This window comes from Microcaecilia unicolor, chromosome 6, assembly GCF_901765095.1.
Source record: "Microcaecilia unicolor chromosome 6, aMicUni1.1, whole genome shotgun sequence".
NCBI classification, from domain to species: Eukaryota; Metazoa; Chordata; class Amphibia; order Gymnophiona; family Siphonopidae; genus Microcaecilia; species Microcaecilia unicolor.
Window position 1 is genome coordinate 169,524,826 of NC_044036.1, and position 24,596 is coordinate 169,549,421.

Sequence of the window (24,596 nt, forward strand, 5' to 3'; positions counted from 1 at the left end):
ATAGAACTTTTTTTTATAGAATACTAGATTAAGTCATTTTTGTGCCAAACTTTGGGTGCCAGCATTTACGCCTCCCAAAGGCTGATGAAAATACTCACGCCTAACTACTTTCAGGCATGGAAATGGAACTACTATATAACTCCACCCTTAAATACTGTGAATACCCATGACCTGCCCATGCCCCTCCCTTGGCCACACCATCTATGGATTTGCACACAAAATGAATCAAGTGAGCAAGTTATAGAATAGGGGCCCACAGCAGATACACCCATAACCAGTCATTAGCGCCAATTAGCTGTTAAGGCCAATTACTGCTACTTTACACTAATTGCCATGTGATAAAAATTGTCAATCACTGAAGGAGGGTACTAAAGGAAAAAAAAAAACTTGTGGCATTTAAATATTAAAAAGGGAGACTAATAAAATAAGTTAACAGAAAAAAGTAAGGGCCTCCTCTTACAAAGATCATTCAATTCCTACGGGCTTTGTCACATTTGCCGCAAGGGAATCACTACCGCGGCTTTGTAAAAGGCGCCCTAAATGAAGCAGTTTCCAGAGTCAAACATTTGCATGGGGCACAGCCATTATTTCAAAATACTATTTTGGAAGCCTAAATATAATATATTCTATGATTAAAGTAAGACAAAACTTCCTGCATAGTTTAAAGGTGAGGTGAAAGACAATATAAGCCAAAGGGCATTTTTCAGAATATGAAAAAAATTGATTCTAATGAGGAAAATAGGGATGAGCAGAAGCACATACTAATACTAAAATCTTCTTATAGTTTATTAACTTGATAAACAGTATATAAATAATTACAAATTAAATCTGACATGAAAAGTAAAAACATATTCATAAATAGATAAAATTACACAAAGTAACAAAAAAAAGAAATACAAATATCAAACCCTCATACTCGGAAGCAGCCTTCCTGCACAAATCTGTTCAGAAAAATGATGTGAATAAATAAATCTCATAATCCCAGCTAAGGAGCTTAGATTAAAAGCGATCCCAAGCAGCCATATCTTAAGGCCAGCCTTAAAATATGAGGTCGGTCGGTCTCACTCAGGTGGCTAGGCAACTTTAAAAAATGATCAAGAAATCTGTACTTGTAAATTTAAGGAAAGAATTCCACTGACGTAGGAGCATGCATGAATGATGTGGAATGGTAAGACTGCCCTGAGATGATCTAAGAAACCAAGACAGCTTGCAAGGAATAAGTGAGAGTTGAAATGCCAAGGTAAGACCAAAATTTTACAGCTGATCCTAAAACGTACAGGAAGTCTCATAATAGAAGTATTACATGGTTAGATTTTTTTGTTTTATAAAGCAATTTAAGAGTTCTAAAGTATATACTTTACTTCCAGGTAATAGAGTGCTATAATAATCCAGTCTCATTATCAAAGACAAGACAAGACAAGACAAGAGTACATAATCAATTATGACCAAAAAATATAGATTGATTCAGTCTCAAGACACAGAATTACTAGCCAAGTAGATTTTTTGAAAATCACTGTTTATCCTTGGAATGGGTTATAATAAATGGATCTATTGTTTGGGATCTGCAGGTACACATGACCTGGACTGGCCAACAACTGATTCGATACCGGGATGATGAGTCTTGATGTAACTCAGCATGGCCTATCTTATGTTTGTATCAAAGGTGCTTCAACTGAAATGAAAATCTGGAGCTACACTGACAATGACAGTAATTGCTCAAGAAGGGAGGCACAATGCCCCTATCTTTGGAGCAATGCATTTCCACATTATTTGATGGGTGCCTGGACCCTACTACTTGTTGTGACCTAAGAGATTAAGAATTGTGCTACTGTTTAGGCTGAATCTTAGGTTTTCATGCCACCAGTCTGTTTCTTTCAGCAGCTCCTTGCTCCAGTGAATGATGCTTCTCTGTTGCCCTTATGCTTCAATGTCTTGGGTGTCAGTATAGCAGAACTGGACTTTTTTTCTGATCAAGGTGAAACAGTATCCCCCCCCCCCCCCTTGCAGATCCTGATGGCCCTTGGAGATCTTTTAGTCCAGATATTGTAGTTGACAATACCATGATCTTCACCCAGACATTTGTAGCAGATTCTACTAAAAGCCTGTGATGGGCATCTTCTGTCTCAGCCTGGGCAAACTTTGAAGCCACTGGCCTTCATTTCTGTCACTGTTGGAAAAAGAAACAATGTAAAATGAAGAGAAATTTTCACCTCAAAATGATGAGCAAGGAGAAAAAAAAAAAAAAAAAAAAAAGTCAACTGTGAGGTCTGCCAAAAGCTGTGGAGAGAGAAAAAAAAAAAAAGAAATGGGCCTTTCACTGGAGCAAGAAAAAGTAAAGAAACTTACAAGGGCATTGAAAAACCTAAATGAAAGCTATATGTATGTAAAACAAACATTATGGCACGATAAAACATAAAAATGAACTGCACGAGGAACAAAAAATGTTCCATCCTAGCAAACACTTAAGTAAGCAACCATTCAGGAAAACATGCTGTCCATCATCATGTATGGCCACAGGATTACAGGAATTGTCATGTATGATCAATAGGAATTTCCAAGAAACTTCTGGAAATTGTATTCCATGTTGGTGCTATGATATTGACATTACCATTGATATGAACTGCTTGTCTTCTAAGAAAATGCTTTCTTCATGGACAACTTTCTTATCTAAATAATGCAACAGGATGAAGTAGCTGTTAACATCAGTGAAGAGGTAGGAGTCATTACTCTTTGACAGAGGGGAAACATTATAATTTCCAATAAAGAAGTTACAATTAAGATCATTCCAGTCCTTCAGCAAATTACCTGGGCCCAGAGCCTTCTGTGGAAGCTCAATTTCAAAAATGATGCTGTGCTTTATGTCTCTCACTCCTTGCATAGTCCTGTCTCTGAAGCAGAGCACTTCAACAGATAGTAGGTGGCTGCCCCTGTCATTGCAAAAAGAAATATAATTGTAAATTGATCTAGGTCGCTAGCAAAGCAGAAAAATGGAATTAAGTAGCCATTGTTTTAACAACCTCTAAATTATAAAGATATTAATTCAAAATGCATTTTCGTGTTACTGCTTTCAAACAAAGTGACAGATTATTGAACATGCATTCCATTATAGTTTAACAAAACATTAGTACAGCAAGTAGATGACATGCTACAACACTTTACAACATGGAATTGTCGATGTAATGCAAAAGACCGCTGAACTGTTTGTATTTCAGAATAAATATAGCGGATTCAGCATTAGCTGGCAATCATAACTAGAAAGGAGACAGTGGCATTTAATCTACCATAGATTATTGGAGGAACCTGTCAGTCACGCAGGTGTATCACGCTGGAAGAGTAATAAAGAATACTATTTTAAAAGGAAATTAAAGTATCCTGACAATTTGAAATCAGATTTTTTTTCTATATCCTGATAGTAAGGTTATGATAAATACAAAATAGTACATTTTAGAGCCCATATGAAAATTGCAGAAGTCTAAACTACAAAGTTGGAGAGTTAGAGTATATGGTACTAGATGATGACATAAAAGGCATCTAAGAGAAGTAATGGAAAAAAAGACTAACAATTCTGACGGAACACAAAACACATCTTGGCATCCCTATGAATTGAAATTCCATGTGTAAAGGGGAAAAGGAGATAGTGATCAGAGTGTACTATGGTCCACTTGGCCAGGATGAACAGTCACTAAGGAAATCTACTGTAGTAGCATTTAATTTTCAAAAAGGGTGACTATGATAAAATGAGGAAAATGAGGAAAATGTAAAAAAAAAAAAAAAAAAAAAAGCTGAAAAGGCTCAGCTGCAAAGGTTAATACTTGATATCAGCCATGGACATTGTTTAAAAATACCATTTTGGAAACCCAGACCAGATGTATTCCACGTATTAAAAGGTGGAAAGAAGAGCAAATGACAGCCAGCATTGTTAAAAGGAAAAGTGAAAAAGAGGCTATTAGAGCCAAAAGAACATCTTTCAGAACATGGAAAAAAGATCCAAATGAAAAAAACAAGCAGCAACATAAGAACTGCCAAGTTAGATGTAAAGCATTGATAAAGAAGGCCAAAAGACAATATGAAGAGAAACTTGACTCAAAGGCAAAAACTCATAGTAAGAACTTTCAGGTACATCAGAAGCAGAAAGCCTCTGAGGGAATCCATGGGACCGTTAGATCATCCCAGAGTAAAAGAGGCACTAAGGGAGAACAGGGCCATAGCAGAGAGTCTGAATGAATTATTTGCCTTGGTGAAGATATAAGAGATCTACCTGACTAGAGATGGTTTGCTAGAGTGACGATGCAGAGGAACTGAAAGAATCTCAGTGAATCTGGAAGATGTACTGAGCCAAATCGACAAATTAAAGAGTAATAAATCACCTGGACCAGATTTAATACACTCCAATGTACTATAAGAACTCAAATATGAAACTGCAGATCTGCTGATAAAATCATCCATATTATCTAGAAGATTGGAGGATGATCAATATAATACCCATTTTTAAAAAGGTCCAAGGGTTATCCGGGAAATTAAAGATCGGTAAGCCTGACGTCAGTGATGGGCAAAATAGTGGAAACTATTATAAAAAATAATCACTTAACACAGACAAGCATGGTTTAATGGGACAGAGTCAACAGGGATTCAGCAAGGGGAAGTCTTGCCTCACCAATCTGCTTTATTTCTTTGAATGCGTGAATAAACACGTGGATAAAAGTGAGCCGACTGATGTAGTATATCTAGATTTTTAGAAAGCATTTGATGAAGTCCCCCTTGAGAGACTCCTGAGAAAATGAAAAACCCATGGAATAGGAGGCAATGTCCTGTTGTGGATTAAGAATTGGTTTATGGATAGAAAAACTGAAGGTAGGGTTAAATGGTCAATTCTCTCAGTGGAGGATGGAGAACAGTGATGTGCCCCAGGGATCTGTTTTGGGACCTTTATTTATTAATGATTTGGAAATGGGAACAACGAGTGAGGTGAATAAATCTGCAGACACAAAACTATTCAAAGTTGTTAAAATGCAAGCAGATTTTAAAAATTTGCAGGAACAGATTAGGAAGTTGGAAGATGAGATTTAATATGGACAAGTGTAAAGTGATGTACATTATCAAAATCATAGTTATTTGATGCTAGGTTCCAGTGTAGGGGTCAGCACCCAAGAAAGATCTAGGTGTCACTGTGGACAATACGCTGAAATCTTCTGCCCAGTGTGTGGCGGGTGCCAAAAAAACAAACAGAATGCTACAAATTAAGAAAGGGATAGAAAATAAAGATTATTATGCCTCTATCGCTCAATGGTGTGACTATACCTTGAGTATTGAGTGCAATTCTGGTAGCCCCTATCTTAAAAAAAGATACAACAGAATTATAAAGGGTTGAAGGGTGACCAAAATGATTAAGGGGCTAGAACTCCTCTCATATGATGAAAGGCTCAAGAGGTTAGGGCTGAGAGATATGATAGAGTTCTACAAAATACTGAGTGGTGTAAAATGGGTAAACATGAATCGATTTACTCTTTCAAAATGTACAAAGACTAGGGGGACACTCAATGAAGTTACATGATACTATTTTTAAAATGAGCAGGAAGACTTTTTTCACTCAACAAATAATTAAGCTCTAGCACTCCTTGCCAGAGGATGTGGTATTAGTGGTTAGTGTATATTAATTTTAAAAAAAGGTTTGGATAAGTTCCTGGAGGAAAAGTCCATAGTCTGCTATGGAGATAGACATGGGGAAGCCACTGTGTCCTTGGGACCGGCAGCATGAATCTGGCTATTTGGAATTCTGTCAGGTACATGTGACCTGAATTGGCCATTGTTGGAAGTAAGGTATTGGGCTAGATGGACTACTGGTCTGACCCAGCATAGCTATTCTTTTCTTATGCACTTGCTCAGCATCACCATTTTTATAAAACTCTATTTATGGGTAAAACAAGGGAAAGATTACACTGCAACTTATGCACAATAAGAACATCTTTCATAAGCAGAGCATTGAACAGTAGGATACTCGGAACATAACCAACCCATTACAACATTTTGCCATAGGGATGGAAAAAATGTTGCACTTTTAAGTATGGGGTCCATACGCTCAAATCTGAGTGCCCTACTTTTAATTTTACGAGTAAGTCAGTCCATGAGGGCAACGTTTCTCATATGCACCACCCTAAGTGCAGATCCTAGCTACAGAATTGCTTATTGTCACACTACAATGATGTTCTCCTTCCAGGTAACCTTTACCCTCCAAGGCAGCACAGGGGTTGCCAAACTACCCTTTCATCCCCCTCATGTCGATGCATCAATTGCAAAATTTTGCAATCACAAATGTGCACTAAATGGATTACATACTAGAAAATTAAATCAAATTTTGCTTCTTCCAATGTGAATTTTCCCCTCACGCACATAATACATAGTCTGTGTAGTTTAAAATTTGTCCCCAAATCTCTGCTTTAGAAAGATCATATAATGTACAAAAATTAAGCATAAGCATTTTTCTCATATCAGCTCTAAAACAATAATTTTAAGATGAAACCAGTATCATGAATAAATGATAAATTTTGGTTATGCAACTTTAAGTTTTTATAATTTTCTATAGTAAATAAGCCAGAAACTGATATTTCTAGCTTATACAAACTTTCATGATCTGTCAGCTTTACCCTCAATGTGGTTGGTTGCAAGATGACAATATTGAATAGTTACATGGTGCGTATGCATTAAATCATGATTTCTGAGAAAAACTTGGAGCGTCATATTTGAAGTACAGAGTAAACTAAATTATCTTGAGAAAGAACCACGGCTTAAAAAGAACACTTCAAACATGCAGTCTTCTTCTAGAGTTCGAACTAGCACTGTTAGAAGGAAACCATTCCAATTTCTGTCCACAAAATAAAAGACCAGCAGCTAGAGAACTGAAATGTGAGCAGGTTAAACACAACTAGTGTTTAAGGAGAATCCACCTGGGAAATGAATCCAATCTGTACTCCTAGAAGGACAGCATGTCCCTCTAAGGCAGTGATTCTCAACCCAGGCCTCAGGCAGCCCTAGCCAGTCTGATAACCACAATGAATATACATAAGGTAAAATCTGCATGAACTACCTGTGTGCAAACCTCTCATATGCATATTCATTGCGGATATCCTGAAAACCTGACTGTGGCTGGGTGTGTTTAGAGGATAGTGATGAGAACTCCTGCTCTAAAATTTAAAGAGCATTAATGGAGACACAAACTATAATTTCCAGAAACAAAAAGAAGTTCTAGGGCCCCATTTAAAAAGCGGCAGCAAGGCCAACGTGGGCTTACCGCTCGCTAAAAAGCCCGGCAGCACTTCCCATCCCCAGCAAACCGTCATATCTGGCGCTACATATAAATATTTTTGTAGCGCCGGTGTGTACCCGGTGGTAAATCGCACACTGCTACGTGCTACCCGGTTACTGCTGGATTAGTGCAGCAGCACTTACCGCCACCTCAATGGGTGGTAAGGGATTCCCCCCCCCCCCACCCGTAATGGCCGCGTGGCAAGTGCTTCACTTGCTGCACGGCCATTTCTTTATAAAAAAAGAAAAAAAAAAAAAACATACTTTTTAATCAGCTGCAGTAAAAAGTGGTCCACAATAAATATCCCTTCTCAACATGTATTTTGTAAACTGATAAAATTAAATAAATACCATATGTAGGTTGCCAGAGCCAGTAAATTACGCAAAGGCCATCCTGGATAATGGCTTAAAGTGCATGGATCATAAACACCAATTGTTACCTAAAAACAAAAACAATAAAAATGAATTATCAAGTGACATGTGAGAAAAGTTGGCTATTTCTTTACTAAATATAGGTAAAAAAATTATAGAAACAAAGTCAGAACACACAGCACATCAAGCACAGTTCTCTTCCAAGTAATAGACATGTTCAAGGTTGAATAAATTTACTCATACTTAAATTATAAATTCTTGTATGGTCACAAGCAGCTGCTCTAACCAGTATGCCATGGCTTCAGGTATTAGAAATTCTTGTAAATTTGTTCATTGAAAGTTTACCATTTGTGAACTGCTTGGAGTAGTATCTAAAATTTGCTAGAATCGGCATTGTCCATGGTGAATTTGTTTATAATCTACCCCAACCTAGTTTCAGCCCTGCAGCATTATGAGGTGGTATTCAACAGGAGTCTGAATTGATATCAGCAGAAGAAACTTCCTTCAGGAAAAGAATCATGATAGCAGTACCCAGGGCAAACAACTACTTTAACTTTAAAAATAGCAAGATCACAAATATCATTATTCTCCCAGCAGCAGTGACAGCACGTCTTTTGGGCTTGCGTCGGGTCAGTTTTTACTGTGTCCTGGAAAAAAGGGCTTTTTTTTTTTAAAGGGGTCAGAAAATGGACATGCGGCAAAATAAAAACTAGCATGTGTCCATTTTTGGACCAAGATCTTACCACTCACTGACTTAGCAGTAACGTCTTATGCGCTACCCGGGTGGTAGGCATGCAAACCACGCCCACTGCCATTTACTGCCGGGTAAGCGCCATGCGGTAGAAAATAGGAAATATTTTCTACCGTGTGTTTTTGGCACGTCAAATTCAGAATTACAACCCGGGGCACACGTTAGCTGGGCGGTAATGATGACTTGGCAAGCGCTGGATGTGTACAGGACCTTATGCGTCTTTGAAAAAGGGCTCCATAGTATATTGATACATGTAACTTCAAACACAGGCATTTTAGGGTCCTGAGATATGTCCATGTACAACTACTAACAACTGTGGGCAATAGGATGATGCGTTTCACTGTTCATAAATTAAAGGGACCTCCAGAGAGGAGGTGAGCACAGGAATGCTAGGAGATGTAGTCCTGGAGCCTTGAATTGATAGAAGTGAGCTCATGTGGGAAACAGATAGTCTGGGAGGTATATATATGAAAACAGCATGGGCTAACAGTACTGTAAAAGATAATTAAGCACTCGGAGTCCATTAAGAAGTCTGCTGCTGAATGGAAAAAAAAAAAAAAGATCAGACCATTTACAGGCGAGGAAGAAACGGGGGGGGGGGGGGGGGGGGGGGGGTCTACAGTTTCTTTGAATGGGAGAACCCTGATACTATTGCCCAAGCCTGTTGTGGAGGCACCTGGGAGAGATGCGAGTTCACTACAAGATATTACTTTTAAAGATATATGGACTGGGGCAACCAGGCCTCAAGCCATGATTAAAGGGACTGCGGTACAGGTTTGCCTCTTCTCCCAAGAGACTGTTGCTAAACTAGAGAAGATGGACAATAAAATTTTCAGGATGCCATGACTACAGTAGTCTTCATTAATTTTTTGGGCTGGGGCTAGTTTAGATTCTAATGAGCTAAAGGAGAGCCACCTACAACACTGCTGACCAGTGTGTGTCAGTGACATCTATCTCCACCAGCTCACCTTCAAACTTCATTTGGGGGAGGGGGGGGGGGGTGTAATCCTCAAGGTGTGAGCATTTTCAAATGCATTCTCTTCGGTCTATTGAGAAATGCCTAGTTCAAGCATGTGGCTCTCCCACCTCACCCCCATCCAATTTCCTCTTTCTGTCCTGAGCCTGTGTAAAGAGGCAGAGTAGCAGGAAAAAAGAAATCTAGAAAGACAATGGGGGCCGTCCCAGAGGTATCCGGGGCTTGTATTAAAAGAACACTGGGCTACTGGCTCATTGGCGATTAAGGATAGTCTTTCCACTCACTTTAAATGTAGATGCTTGAAAATTAACTTTGATCTAGGAATCGTATGTATTTATTTTATTTTCCCCATATAAGATTACTGTCAGTTGAGATTTTACCGATATTTAGGGAGGTGCTTATTACTTCTAAGTCTGAGGATATGAACATTTACATTATGTTTCTTCTCATTTTTGAGTAGAGGATTGGAATAAAAGGAGGTAATCTTCATTTAATTAATTTCTTATTTTTCAAAGCTGCAATACACAGTGACCTTAGATCATCACCCGTACACGGGTTTTTCCTGCAGTTAGAATATGTCCGATTTTCTATTTTCCCCATGGCCATTAGGGTGTGGCCTTTAAAGCAAAAACAGCGCCTCACACTCTAATCCTGAACTAATCAGTTAGCGTGTGGTAATACACCTGCACTGATTAGCGCAGAACATCCACTCTTTGCCACCCCCCTCCCCCAGACACACCCACCTCAAAGAAATATTTTAAATATTTTTTAGTGCGCAGTTTGCACATGCAGATAAGGAACTGATTGCCATCCCAAATAGCACTGCCTCAGGCACCATTTTTAAGAATACAGGGTCCCATTACCAGGCCCAGTCAACATCGAGTTCCAATGTGATTAATATATCCCCATTCCAGTTATCCCAAACCCAATTGAGAGTACTGAAAAGTGGACTTTCATTCGTTCCTACAGTATTTCACAATCGTTTCACCACGAGAATTGATTTAGCACGGATTTTTTGCAATTTACAGGTGAAACTGCATTTTGCCCAACATTCTGCCAGTTCTCAAGAAGTTTCCGTTCTTCGTCCTAAATTGCTTCTGGACCTATGGATCGTACATTTCCACATTTAAAGTATTAAGAGATGTGGAAGCTCTAGAATCATTGGATTATAAACAATCGACAGTTTATTAACTTTAATACCCTTGAACAGAGGGCTTTACAGGAATTGTCTCAAGAAAAATCCATCATTATTTGCCCAGCTGATAAGGGGGGATTCTATTGTAATTGAAACCCCTGACTATGTGTCTGAAATACAAAACTATCGGATGCTTGTTACTACCAGGAGTTAACAGAGGATCCCACTAGTCAATTACAGAAAATGAGCCTCCAGGACGTTCAATTGTTTCCTTATGTGACACTGTTTTGGAACCATTGTTAAGTTTTCTGGATGTGTTCCTATAACCTTTTGTTAAGCAACTGCGGTTCCACATACGAGATACATCACATTTTCTTAGAAATTTGTCTAATATAACATCTGTATCTTCCCATTCGTGGCTAGTTTCTATGGACATTGAATCTTTATATTCAAATAATCCTCAGGACAAAGCTTTGAGAATATCAGATACCTTAAAAAAAAAAAAAGAGAGAGAGAACTACAATTGAACGAGTTCCATCCTCTTTTTTGCTCAAGATAGCACGTCTTGTATTACGTAATTATTTCATTTTTGATTCAAAGTTTTTCCTTCAAATCCAAGGAGTTGCTATGGGCACTGCAGAATACCCTAGCATTGACAACCTTTATGAGTCTGCATGGTTTCAACATATTTCAGTTTGGTATCGTTTTACTGATGTATTTTTCATGTGGTCATCCACAGAACAATTGCTATTGCAATTTTTGACATGGTTGAATACTTTGGACCCACATTTGAAATTTACTATGTCAAAAATTTAACCAATATTTCATTTTTAGACACATGGGTCTATAAGTATCAGGGTGAACTTCACACTACAGTATATCACAAGCCGACTAACCACAATACATTATTGCAATTCATGAGCCATCATCCAAATCGTTTAAAACAAGCATTACACATAGGACAATTTTTGAGGCTTCGTAGAATCTGCACTACTGATTATGCATTCAAACAACAGTCTACGCTTTTAGCTAAAACTGAAACAGCGAGGATACACGGAAAATTGTATAAGTCGAGCAAACAAGAGAATGGTAAGCTCAAAGGTCATTACTGCTGTTAGATAAACCTAGAGAATCTATGGACAAAATAGTATGCGTTTTGGGATTTTCTACATTAGCTCCTCAGATTGCACAAATTCTTTACAAACATTGGCAAGTATTGTCTTTACATCAAGTATTTCAACAGCGCCCTTGTATTGTGTATACACAAGGACGCAATCTAAGAGACAGTTTAGTACATGCTATCCTGCAATATGATTATGAATTGCCATCTACAGGTTGTCATCAATTTTGTTACCAATTCATTACTCTGGAGAATTGGATTCATCCTCGTACTCATGTTAAATACAAGTTAAAAGTATTGCACAAATTGCCAATCTTCCTGTGTAGTATATATAGTTATTTGTCCTTGTAATCTGTTATGTAGGACGAACAATGTCAGGTGAAGTTACACCTTACTGAACATAAAAGCCGTCTTACAACAAAAATGCTAACAGCCCCTTTCGTGGAAAACTTGTTTACAATGTCAACACACTTTTGATTTGAAATGGTTTATTATTGACCACGTACCTGAATTGCCTCATGGGGGTGACTGTATGGCAGTTTTAGCCCGCCGCAAGCAATTCTGGATTTTTGAGCTGCAAACTGCAAACCCTCTGGGATTTGATTCATACAGTGGAACTCAATCATTTAATTACATTGTACTTGTATTTATTTTGGGAACTGATGTATTGGTAACATTTTTATAGAATGCAGTTGATTTTGATTTTGTCTACGGAGGGCAAACAGCAATAAAGTTCTTTTTTGTAGTGACGCCAGAAGCACGGGAGTATCCGAAAAGACTCTGCCTTCTTTTTGGAACTTAAAAAGTACTACCGAAGTGGAGTCTGAATTTAGCTGGCATTAAGATAACTGGAGAGACAGCCCTAAGTCCTTGAAGAAAGTCGTACTGAAACCAGCGATGTCAGGCGTATTTTGACAGTGAGGGGAGAGCAGTCATCTCTTCGGGATATCCAGCATTTTTATCTTTGGAGCCCTTGGCGTCAAAGTTTCGACGCAGGGCTCACAAGCTAAGTATATATATATATTTTTTTATAGTTGGTTTGAAATGCTGGCTATTTTTAAGTGCTATGTTTACAGTTTTGGGTTATTAAAGTCACTTGAGCACTGGGCACTCACAGCACAAAAAATAAATCACAATTTATTGGGTTGCCATCTCACTAAGTGCTATGCTTCACCCGTTAAGTGGTTCTGAGTGATTCCTATGTGGGTGTTTGTATCTCTGAGGGTGCCTCTCATATTACATATAATTTCAAGTGATTTTGGCATTTATATTAGCATTTGTTTAATTATAAATACTCACATGTTTAAAAGGACAAATCTCCCACTCTCCTACCCCCAGGTCCAACATCTCTCCGTTTCTCTTTACTACCTCCCTCCCATTGCCTCTCTCTTTTCCACCCCCCCCCCCCCCAAGGTCCATTCTCGCTTCCTTCTCTCCCATTCACCACCATCCCCAGGGTCCAGCATCTTTCTTTCTTCCTTCGCTCCCTCCATCCCCCCCCCCCCAGGTCCATTCTCTCTTCCTTCTCTCCCTTACACCCCTCTCCCCAAGGTCCAACATCTCTTTCTTTCTTCGCTCCCTCCACCCCCAGGTCTATTATTTTTCTTTCACCACTCCCTCCCAATCCTCCACCCCTTCAAGACTATCTATCCTTCCCACCCCCGTCTATTTTCTCTCTCTTCCCTCTCCCTCCCTCCAGGTTCAACATCTGTCCCTCCATCCCCAGGTCCATTCTCTCTCCCCCTTCACCCCAGGTCCATTATCTCTCCCTCCCTCCAGCATTTCTATCTCCCCCTTCCATCCACCCCCTGGTCCATTATCTCCCTCTCCATCACCCCACCCCCCCAAAAAAAATAAAAATAAAAAGCAGCATCTCTCTCATTCCCTCCCAGGTCCATTTTCTTTTTCTCCACCCATGTGTAACATCTCTTCAATCACACCACTGGCTTCTCTTATGTTTTACTCACACACAGCTTGCCCACTCTGTTTGGGGCATATCCCCTTTAGTACCTCTGCCCAGTGCTGCAGACCCAGCTTTGATGCAGTCCCCTCCTGGACCAAGCTTCCTGTTTGTCATGTCCTACACCTTCCCAGCCTTCTGTCTTAGTGCTGGGATCCAGTTTTGCTGCACCCCCTCCTAGGCCAAGACTCCTGGTACTCATGTCCTACACCATCCAGGCTTTTTTCTTGCTCCTTTACCCTTTAGCTTCCTGGGTTTTAAATCCCCATCACATGGAGGACTCCTCCCTTTGGCCTCGCCCCCTGGCACAGGGCTTCTCAAGGATCTTATCCCAGAGGTTGGCTCTGAGCCTCATTAAACTAATTCTATCCACTGCTTTGAAGCCTAGAACAGGCCATATGGCAGTATATCATGCAGAAATAAATAAATCCTTGGTTGGGAGGGTTGCAGAGAGTACCTAGTAGCTTCCCCCTTTCTACTTCCCTAATTTCTCCCCCCTCGAGACTTGGGAAGTTAATGTGCTAGGATTCACATCTGACTAGTGTAGCAGTTAGCTTTCTTCTAGCCTGGCTTTGTTGGCCTTAAAGTCCATGGCCTCATGGGACTTTAATTCTCCCTTTCTCAAAGACCAACCTACCATTCTTACATTGCTTGGCAATAAGCTGGAGATCAATCTTATAATGCTGGACTCTCCTTCCCCATGACAAGGGCATTGACTGATAAAATTAGTGGTTCACTTTGCATAGACATACACCCATACCCACCATCAACAAGTTGTCCAATTATTCTTTTACATAGCCACTAATTAAAGAAAATGAGTGCAATTCTGTACTTCAAAAAAAGAAACAAAAAAAACAGGTTGCAGCAACAATGATAAGATACATAAAATACTAGAAAAGGAACTAAACTCCAAATGAAGTAATAAATATTCAGGACAGTCTATTTAAAACTTGATACAGTATACAAGAAAATTTAAACATCCTGGCCTCAAATGGGAGCACTATACATTATAGAATTTGGAGATTTTATATTTATGCAATAATAATAGGGTGGATGTTAAATCTTCTAGACATGGAGGCCAGTTGTAAGATCTGTCTGGACTGATAAAATAATTCGTATAACACTTTGTATCTTATGCTGTCTAGTCACCTTAGCCCTATAAGTTGGACTACTTAGTATGAACATAACATAAGAACATAAGAGTAACCATACTGGGTTAGACCAAATGGTCCATCTAGCCCAGTATCCCGTTTCCAAAAACTGGCTAAACCAAGTCGCAAGCTCCTGGCAGAAACCCAGTTATTAGCAATATTCCAAGCTACCAATCCTAGGGCAAACAGCTGCCTATACCCCATGTCTGTCTCAATAGCAAACTATGGACTTTTCCTCCAGGAACTTGTCCAAACCTTTTTTTAAACTCAGATACACTAACCACTGTTACCATACCCTCCAACAAAGAGTTCCAGAGCTTAACTATTCATTGAGTGAAAAAATATTTCCTCCTATTTTAAAGTATTTCCATGTAACTTCCCTGAGTGTCCCCTGGTCTTTGTACTTTGTGAAAGAGTAAACAATAGATTCACTTCTATTTGTACGACACCACTCAGGATTTTGTAGACTTTAATCATGTCTCCCCTCAGCTTTTTCCGGAGGTGAACCGCCCTAATCTCTTTAGCCTTTCCTCATACGAGAGGAGTTCCATCCCCTTTTATCATTGTGGTTGTTCTTCTTTGAACCTTTTCTAATTCCACTATATCTTTTTTTTTTTAGATACAGCGACCAGAACTGAACATAATACTCAAGGTGCGATCAAACCATGCAGCGATACAGAGGCATTATAGTATTTTTGGTCTTATTTACCATCCCTTTCCTAATAATTCCTAGCATCCTATTTGCTTTTTTGGCCACCGCCACACGAGCAGAAGATTTCAGCACATTACCTACAATGACACTTTTTCTTGAGTGCTGACCCCCAAGGTGGACCCTAGCATCAGGTAACTATGATTTGGATTATTCTTTCCAATGTGGATCACCTTTCATTTGTCTATATTAAATTTCATCTGCCATTTGGTTGCCCAGTTTTCCAATTTCCTAAGGTCTTCCTGTAATATTTCACAGTCCGCACATGTTTTAACAATCTTGAATAGGATTGTATCATCTGCAAATTTAATCACCTCACTTGTCGTTCCGATTTTCATATCATTTATAAATATATTAAATAGCACCGGTCCCAATACCGATCCCCTGTGGAATTCCATTGAGAGAAATAACCATTTAACCCTACCCTCTGTTTTCTGTTCATTTGTGTGGCCCCACTTATATATTTATCAGTACTGCCACAAAGTATCATCATCCTGGCCCCTCCAAAAGGTATACAAAGAAATTCTGGCACTGTACTGACTTAAAATGGACAAAATGTTTCTATTTGGCAGCCCAGCACATAGTACTGACCTCATAGTTTTATTCTAAAGCATCAAGTGACAGGAAACATGCAACGAAGCTTCTTTTGCACTGGAAGGCACAATTATAGCAATATATTTTGCCTAAGGCTCTACCACTTTACATAAAATCGTATTTTTGTTATGCTTTCCAAGCCTCACTTTGGAACAAAGAACTGCCCCTGTGGTCTGGTTATCTATGTCATTTAAACAGATAGCCATGTAACACTACCAATATGGTGTTAAATATCATTTGAGACATGAACTCATCTTTTGGCTGTTACTATATGGAAACAACGGATTCTCTTCCCAGGAAATTATGTGTCCCTCTCAAGGCTGTTTGCAAAACACAGTTCTCTGTGAACTGTTTCTAGTCAAGCTAAGCTGGGAATTTTTTATTTTTCAGGAATATAGAAAAACATTTTCGCAGCTCCCTTGGAAAACGTATTTTTGTTCGGAAATATTTTGTTTTCTTCATTATTGACCACAGAACAGTGAAAGCCTCTTGTCTGTGCTACCCTTGCTTTTTCTTTCATTCAGATGTTGCTCATTTTCATGTGTCCCATTATTAGTACATCACAGAAATAGAACACATACAGCCCCAAAATTTACTATTTCGATTTTTCAATTCTTCCTTTTCTTGGCAGAAAATAGGTTTAACTGCTCTTTACCTTCTTTTTTTCATTTTTCAAGAACTCATTCAATTTCTTAAGTGGAAACAAAGAGACTGAAGTTTCTGTATACTTCACTGTGAAGTAATGAATTGCTGAGAGACCTTCTTTCTGGCAAAAATCATCATATGCTGCCTGAAGTCCTTGAATCTGCAAAATAAAACAAACAATTTCATATGCTCAGGATTACTCTAGCATTTTCTTAACAAAAATAACACTGATTATTATATATGCTAGGCAAATACAAATTGTTTGTATTGTACTGACATTTATCATATTTCTGTTATACAGTTGTTCTGCAGTGCTGTTAAATTTGTATATCTTTGATACTGTTTCATGGTAGTCCTGTTATTAGGTGTCAATTTGTTGTTTCCAAGTTTACCTCATTTATTGTACTGATGTTTTTATTTAGTAATTTTACCATAGTTATGCTGTTAAAATTAAGTTTTATAGTAAACTTGTACATCACCTTGGGTGAATCTCTTCAAAAAGGCAGTTAGTAAATAAATAACAGATCTCAAATGAAAGATTACATAACACAACAAAACCAAAGCTCATACTGGACATAACTTAACCCTTCCTTCTTATGATTCCCAATGTGTCTGTCACACATTAACTTCACTTTATCACAACCTCACTATGTATTTGTTCCAACCGGTATTGGCGATCACCTCTACGGTACTACGTAAGCCATACTGAGCCTGCAAATAGGTGGGAAAATGTGGGATACAAATGTAACAAATAAGATCATGGCAGGTGTAAGATCTTGCTAAAAGGTCAGACTAAAACAACTTAGGATTTGCTGGTTTTTTTGTGGGGGGAGGGGGTTGCATTTCAAAATAAAACTTTATAGAAGCATTGCACTTGGGGAAAAAAAAAAAAAAAAGCACATTTCAGAATCTCTCTCAATAGTATCCCTAAACTTAAACAATAAGAAAAAAATTCATGCTCATCAGCCCACAAAAAGGGGGAGAGATCTAAGAAAAAAATTTCTCCTGAAACTAGGGTTATCAAAGCATACACAACAAAGAATTGCTTAAGAAAAGCCCATCTTAACTATACAGTTTAAACTGTGTTACTGCTAGGACCCTTTCTTCTTTGAATCCAGAACACTTTTAATCTGACTAGGGTCATAAAATAAAAATCTGTATATCCCGTTAGTCACACAACATTTACAAGGAAATCTTAAAATAAATTTAGCTCCAAATACAACAATCTGGCTCTCTTGAACACAGATTGAATGAGGTGGCTACTGGCCTACGAAAACCAGGGAAGTCCTAAAACCAATACATAGATGTGACCTCCATAGGGAGGAGCAGGACCAACAGAGGGGACCTCCAATTCCTCACTAGAATATCAGGAAGAGGGTGATGGAGCAGGACTATCACAGCTCTCCTAGGAAGAGGCTCGTAGTCCAGGAGCTTGAAGTGGTGAGCTCCGGGCCAATCCACCCGTAAAAGAAGTGGAATGTCAGCCGCCATAACCTCGCCAAAGAGAAGGATAGGTCTCGCACATGGAGACGGCCTTCGTTCCTGTGGAGGTGAAGGGATCAGATGGTAATCCATAAGACTTCTGCTCCAAGAAGCATTGGGGGTCTTCACCTGACTCCCATGCGCCTGTCATTGGTGTCAGCCAGAAACTCCTCATGGGAGGACTGAGACCAAATCTGCCTCAGCCGAGAGGAACCATGACCTTGAGAGGGCTATCAAGTAGTGGACTGCAGACTTGACTGACGAAAACTGCCAGCAGTACTGTTGACCGACTGGGTGGCAATCGACATCAAAGCCACATTCGACAAAGGCGCTAGAGGCCTCACCACAGGCTGAGAGCCATGCGGGACCAACTCGAGAGGCATGACAGACAAGCACCCTCGGCGACAATGCCCTCTAAACAAAGCCAGGAACTCAGAAAGCAAGGCTCAGATGTGCCCATAGAGGGACAACGTTGATGTAGAGACAAGCTGCAAAAGCAGCAGAGCCTCACCACGGGCTGAGGCCCACACAGGGCTGAGTGGAGAAGAACGGCAGGCACAAGCACCCTCAACACTGATTCACTCTGAAAAAAAGCTAGTCAGCCAGCAGCTCAAGGAGCAAGGTGCCTAGTTCCGATGCTCCAAGACGCACGCAACGGCACCAGCTGGAAGTCCTTCTGGCGTCAACACTCCTCGGTGAGTGAAAGTTCCAGAATTCGTGACACCGTGGATTGATGGAAATCGATGTCAATACTTTGCAATGCCAGGCATCCACGAAACTCGGTACCAATAAGGACAAGGCCAAAGCCTCACGTCGATGTCGACACTGGTCGGTCCCAGAGGCTCGCATAGCGGCCGATGCAACCACCGACGTCGACACTGACGCCAATGTCGAGGCCTCAGTGTCAAAAAGTTTCCTATGAGCCACTCTGGCTAACTGGGTTCTCGCTTGATCTGAAGATACAGAACCCGGTTAGAAGGGGTACGTTTTAGACTCCAAACATGGAAAAAGAGTGGCCGTGCTGAAAACGATCCGATGGAAGTGGAGACAGACACTGGAAACTACTGAAGGAAAGGCTCGATGGGGTCTCAAAAAGGACAAGACATCAGAGGAAAAACAAGGGAAAAGACCAGACCAGGGCTCAGGCCTACTGAGCACAGCAAGTGAAGGTAAAAATAAAAGAAAATCGAACGGGAAGAAATAAACCCGGACAAGTACAGAAGAAAAAGGAGCTAAAGAGAAACTATGTTAAAGAACCGAACCCTCAACGTGTAATTAAACTCTGGAATTCGCTGCCAGAGAATGTGGTAAAGGCGGTTAGCTTAGCGGAGTTTAAAAAAGGTTTGGACGGCTTCCTAAAGGAAAAGTGCATAGACCATTATTAAATGGACTTGGGGAAAATCCACTATTTTTGGGATAAACTTGATCTGAACTGCGTCCTGTTTTACAGACAACCCGGTAATTAGAACGAAAGCCAGTCTAACTTCACGGACTTCATCTCGAACACTTGTGTAACCAACTCCAACATACTAATACTAGGGGACATAAACCTTCACCTAGAAGGCCCAAACTCTAGCAACGCATGAGAATGTAAGGAATTCTTCAACTCATGGGATCTCAAATGGCCACACATGCAAGCTACCCACATCAAAGGGCACACACTGGACCTCTTCTCATACAAATTGTCCACAGACCACAACCTACTAATAGATATCAAATGGTCAAACACCTTGGACCGATCACTACAAACTACACCTATCCCTAAACTGGCGGAAGAAGGGATCATACCGTACACAAGAACATACAACCTACAGCACAAGAGGCCAAATAGACCCAAAAGCATTCTGGCAACAGATATATGACAACGAATGGACAGCATGAATGAACTCCATACACTACCTCTCTGACTGGGACGAAAGATGCAGAAGCGTACTAGACGAAATAGCACCCTTAAGAACAAGAATCTCAAGACGACAAAACTTGATCCCATGGTTCAATGATGAATTAAAAAAATAATAAAAGATGAACACACACTCAACGCATGGAAACAAATACAAAGAAAATACAAATATGCAATACGACAGACCAAAAGGTCTTATTACAAAACTAAAATAGGACTGGATTACCAAGACCTGAAGAAACTATTTCAACTCGTAAATAAGCTACTTGACACCACTCCAATCACCACAATCAACACAGACATTCCATCCGCAGACAAACTTGCTAAATACTTCAATGAAAAAATAATAAAATTACGCAACACACTTCCTCAGCACAACACCAACATCGAAAACTTCCATCAATGGCCTGGACCCAACCTTTGGAGAATACCCAGCAGACCGTACCTGGTCAAAATTTGCTCTCCTCACCACTGAATCAGTTACCCAGGCGACTCATAGGTTCTCCAATACCCACTTCAAACTGGACACCTGCCCCAGCCATCTACTTAAATCCACCCCTGACCGCTTCATAGAAGACCTCACATCCCACCTAAACTACATGCTCCAACAAGGTCTCTTCCCTGAGGAATATGGCAACATCCTACTCACCCCAATACCAAGAAGACACCAAGAAAAAAAAAAAAAATCTCACCAAATACCGCCCAGTCGCATCTATCCCACTAGTAGTCAAACTGATGGAGAGCTTGGTGACCCCCAAACAGCTTACTGACTACATGGACAAGTTCTCATTACTACATGAATCACAATCAGAATTCCGCCCCCTCCATAGTACTGAAACTGTGCTAGTCACTCTCCTGGCCAAATTCAAGCATGAAATAGCTACAGGTAAAAGCATATTTCTGCTCCAATTCAACATATCGAGCGCATTAGACATGGTAAACCAGAATATACTACTACGACTCCTAGACCACTTCAGGATCGGTGGAAATATAGTTAGCTGGATCAAGGGTTTTCTAACCACCAGAACATATCAAGTAAAACCAAATTAAAATATATCGCCACCATGGAAAGCAGACTGCAGAGTACCCCAAGGATCACAATTATCACCAATACTCAACATAATGATGATCCCACTGGCCAAGTCCTTATCCAATCAATGCCTCAACCCGTTCATCTATGCAGACGATGTCACAATTTACATTCCCTTCAGGCACGATCTGACAGAAATCACCAATGAAATCAAGCTCGGTTTGAACACCATGGACTCATGGGCAAATTCATTTCAACTGAAAAAAAAAAAAAAAACCCCACACTGCCTCATCCTCTCATCCCAACACAAGTACAAACCCACAACTATAAACACCCCAGACCACACCCTCCCTATCTCAGATAGCCTAAAAATACTCAGCGTTACAATCAACCGCAATTTTACACTTAAGAGCCAAGTAAAACTCCACTACAAAGAAAATGTTCCACTCAATGTGGAAACTTAAACACGTAAAACCTTTCTTCCCGAGGGAAATATTTCATAACCTAATACAATCAATGGTACTAAACCATGCAGACTACTGCAACGGAATCTATGCGGGATGTTAAGAACAACTCACAAAGAAACTCCAGAGCGCCCAAAACACAGCAGTCAGGCTGATATTCGGTAAAACATGATTCGAAAGTGCCAAACCCCTCCAAGAAAAACTGTATTGGCTCCCAAAGAATATTACATTCCAAAATCTGCACCCTAGTCCACAAGATTATCTACGGCGAAGTCCCAGGATACATGACAGACCTCATAGATCTACCAACCAGAAACAGAACCAGCTCATCACAAACATACCTAAACCTCCACTACCCAAACTGCAAAGGACTTAAATACAAAGCAAACTATGCATCCAACTTCTCCTATATAAACACACAACTATGGAACGCACTGCCAAAAGCTGTGAAAACAATCTACGACCATCTAAACTTCAGGAAATCACTAAAAACCAACCTGTAAAAGGCATACCCTACCGACCCAACATAAATGCCTACACTCTGCAACACAGCAAAACCAAAGATCGTACTGGACACTATATAACCTTCCCTCACTTCGACCCCCATTGTTCCTGAAACACATGTACCTTATTCGACCACAACATCACTTTGTATTTGTTCCGCTACCTGACTTGGTGAATGCCTTTACGGTACTATGTAAGTCACATTGAGCCTGCAATAGGTGGGAAAATGTGGGATACAAATGTAATAAATAAATAAAATGTTTTGTACGTTTTGGGATCTTGCCAGGTATTTGTGACCTGGATTGGCCACTGTTGGAAACAGGATGCTGGGCTTGATGGACCTTTGGTCTTTCCTAGTATGGCAATACTTATGTACTTATGAGAGAAGGAAAAAAACGAATCTTCTCACTGTGGGGAAAAAAAAAACAAAAAACGACAATATTGTTGGTCCTGCACAGTGGAGTGTGACTCACGTTACAAAGACCTCTGTTTAAAAGCTTGATACAAGCTCCGGACGGGGGCAACACGGACCTCATTACTAATATGTAAGAATATTAGCCTGCTTGTCTTTGGAGAAATATAGGTACCCATGTGACTTTGTAAAATAGACTCATTTGTCTCATCTGACAGCCCAGGGGAGGGAGGGGACACAGTGCCCCACTCAGAAATAAGCTCCACCCTTCTCTTTTTTGAAAGAATCTCCCTGGCCCCAGGTCTTTTCTTCCTTCATGCTTAAGCTGTACCTCAAGCCTTGTCCATTCGATATCCTTGCAAATCTAACTCATGTATATTCAATTGTGGGTCTCCTGAAAACCTGTCAAGGTGTCTGCCTAGGACCGAGTTGTGCTAATTGCCCTGAGCTTTTGGGCAGCAGAAATAAAAAGGGAATAGTCCTTATATCCTCCTTGATTCAACATTCTGACACTCTCCAGTTATGCAAAATTCTAGTTAGTTTTCCAGAATGCTGTGTTACAGTCCCCTCAAGAAGTCACTCAAGTCTTCTAAGTCTACTGCTAGAAGAATTCAATTTCTCACATATAGAGGATGTATCTGAATCAGGGCACAATTCCATTTTATTGCACAGATTTTTCATTCATCTTTTCCTAATTAGTGTGGGAATGTATATAAAATGAAAGAAATAAAACCCCTAATATAATACCAATTAGGAAGAAGATTTTTCCCCCACAGAATTAATCTGGTTCCACAATGGTTGTCAGGGCCTAATGTAATGTCAAAAGTAGAACATCATGGCAACTAATTTTTACAAACGCATTTGTCAAAACAAACAAAAAGCACAGCAAACCGAATATAAGGTAGATATTTAACCGAGAACTGTTTTTAGGACATGAATGTAGGTCCTAATCACTTATTTATTTTGTATATATTCTCTCTATATTGTGCTCTCAGAACAAAAATTAAAAACAAAAGGCAACATTTGTTGCAAAACAACTCATCAACATACCGCAATAACATGGGATGTTGAAACGTACGAGTACCTGACTGGCAGAAAACTTCTCTCCAAGACTGACTGGCTGTTGAATCATTGTTAGACCTTCAGGAAGGCAAAGTGCAGGGTAGCAAAACCAATAATAGAAATGATATTTCTTTAAATCCTGGACAAAATGAAAACAACATTATTAGAAAAGACAAAGCATTGCATAAATTAGAATCTATTTCATACTGTACCAAATTCAAGAGCTCTATTATCTATATTGGTTCTACAGGAAACTGATTTATATCAACGTAAGAATCTGCCAAAGATATGAATGTAAACATATTGTCCAGACCATATATAACCCCTTCTGCATCAAAAGAAGAAACCTGTCACCTAGAAAAGTCAGATAGTTCTCACATTGATCTATCGTGACAAGTGAAGAATTCAACAAATCCAAAGGCTATGAAGAAATAATTGATACACAGAGGGGCATAATCGAAAGGGTTGCCCAAGTTTTCCTGAGGATGTCCTCGCAGAACGTCCTGGTGAAGGGGCAGGGAAACCCGTATTATCAAAACAAGATGGGCGTCCATCTTTCGTTTCGATAATACAGTCGGGACACCCAAATCGCGAAATTTAGGTTGACCTTAGAAGATGGTCGTCCCCAATTTTCAGCGATAATGGAAACCGAGGACGCTCATCTCAGAAACGACCAAATGCAAGCCCTTTGGTCGTGAGAGGAGCCAGCATTCATAGTGCACTGGTCCCCCTGACATGCCAAGACACCAACCGGGCACCCTAGGGGGCACTGCAGTGGACTTCAGAAATTGCTCCCAGGTCCTTAGCTCCCTTACCTTGTGTGCTGAGCACCCTAAAACCCACTCCCCACAACTATACACCACTACCATAGACCTTATGGGTGAAGAGGGGCACCTACATGCGGGTACAGTGGGTTTTGAAGGGCTCACATTTACCACCACAAGTGTAACAGGTAGGGGGGGTATGGGCCTGGGCCCGCCTGCCTGAAGTGCACTGCACCCAATAAAACTGCTCCAGGGACCTGCATACT

General features: G+C 40.0%; 1 protein-coding gene across 2 annotated transcripts in view; it reads right to left on the bottom strand.

The window, feature by feature from the left end:
• The window catches only part of ATG7 (autophagy related 7), a 337,049-nt gene that overhangs the window by 297,991 nt on the left and 14,462 nt on the right, over positions 1-24,596 (bottom strand). The window contains exons 6-9 of one of the 2 annotated variants that reach the window (XM_030205749.1): positions 23,589-23,705; positions 16,723-16,872; positions 7,651-7,739; positions 2,806-2,927 (exon numbers count right to left, since the gene is read on the bottom strand). In XM_030205749.1, the coding sequence (XP_030061609.1) occupies positions 2,806-2,927; positions 7,651-7,739; positions 16,723-16,872; positions 23,589-23,705 (478 nt within the window). Of the gene's footprint in view, positions 1-2,805; positions 2,934-7,650; positions 7,740-16,722; positions 16,873-23,588; positions 23,706-24,596 lie in introns of both variants that reach the window. The other variant, XM_030205748.1, reaches the window with a different exon arrangement.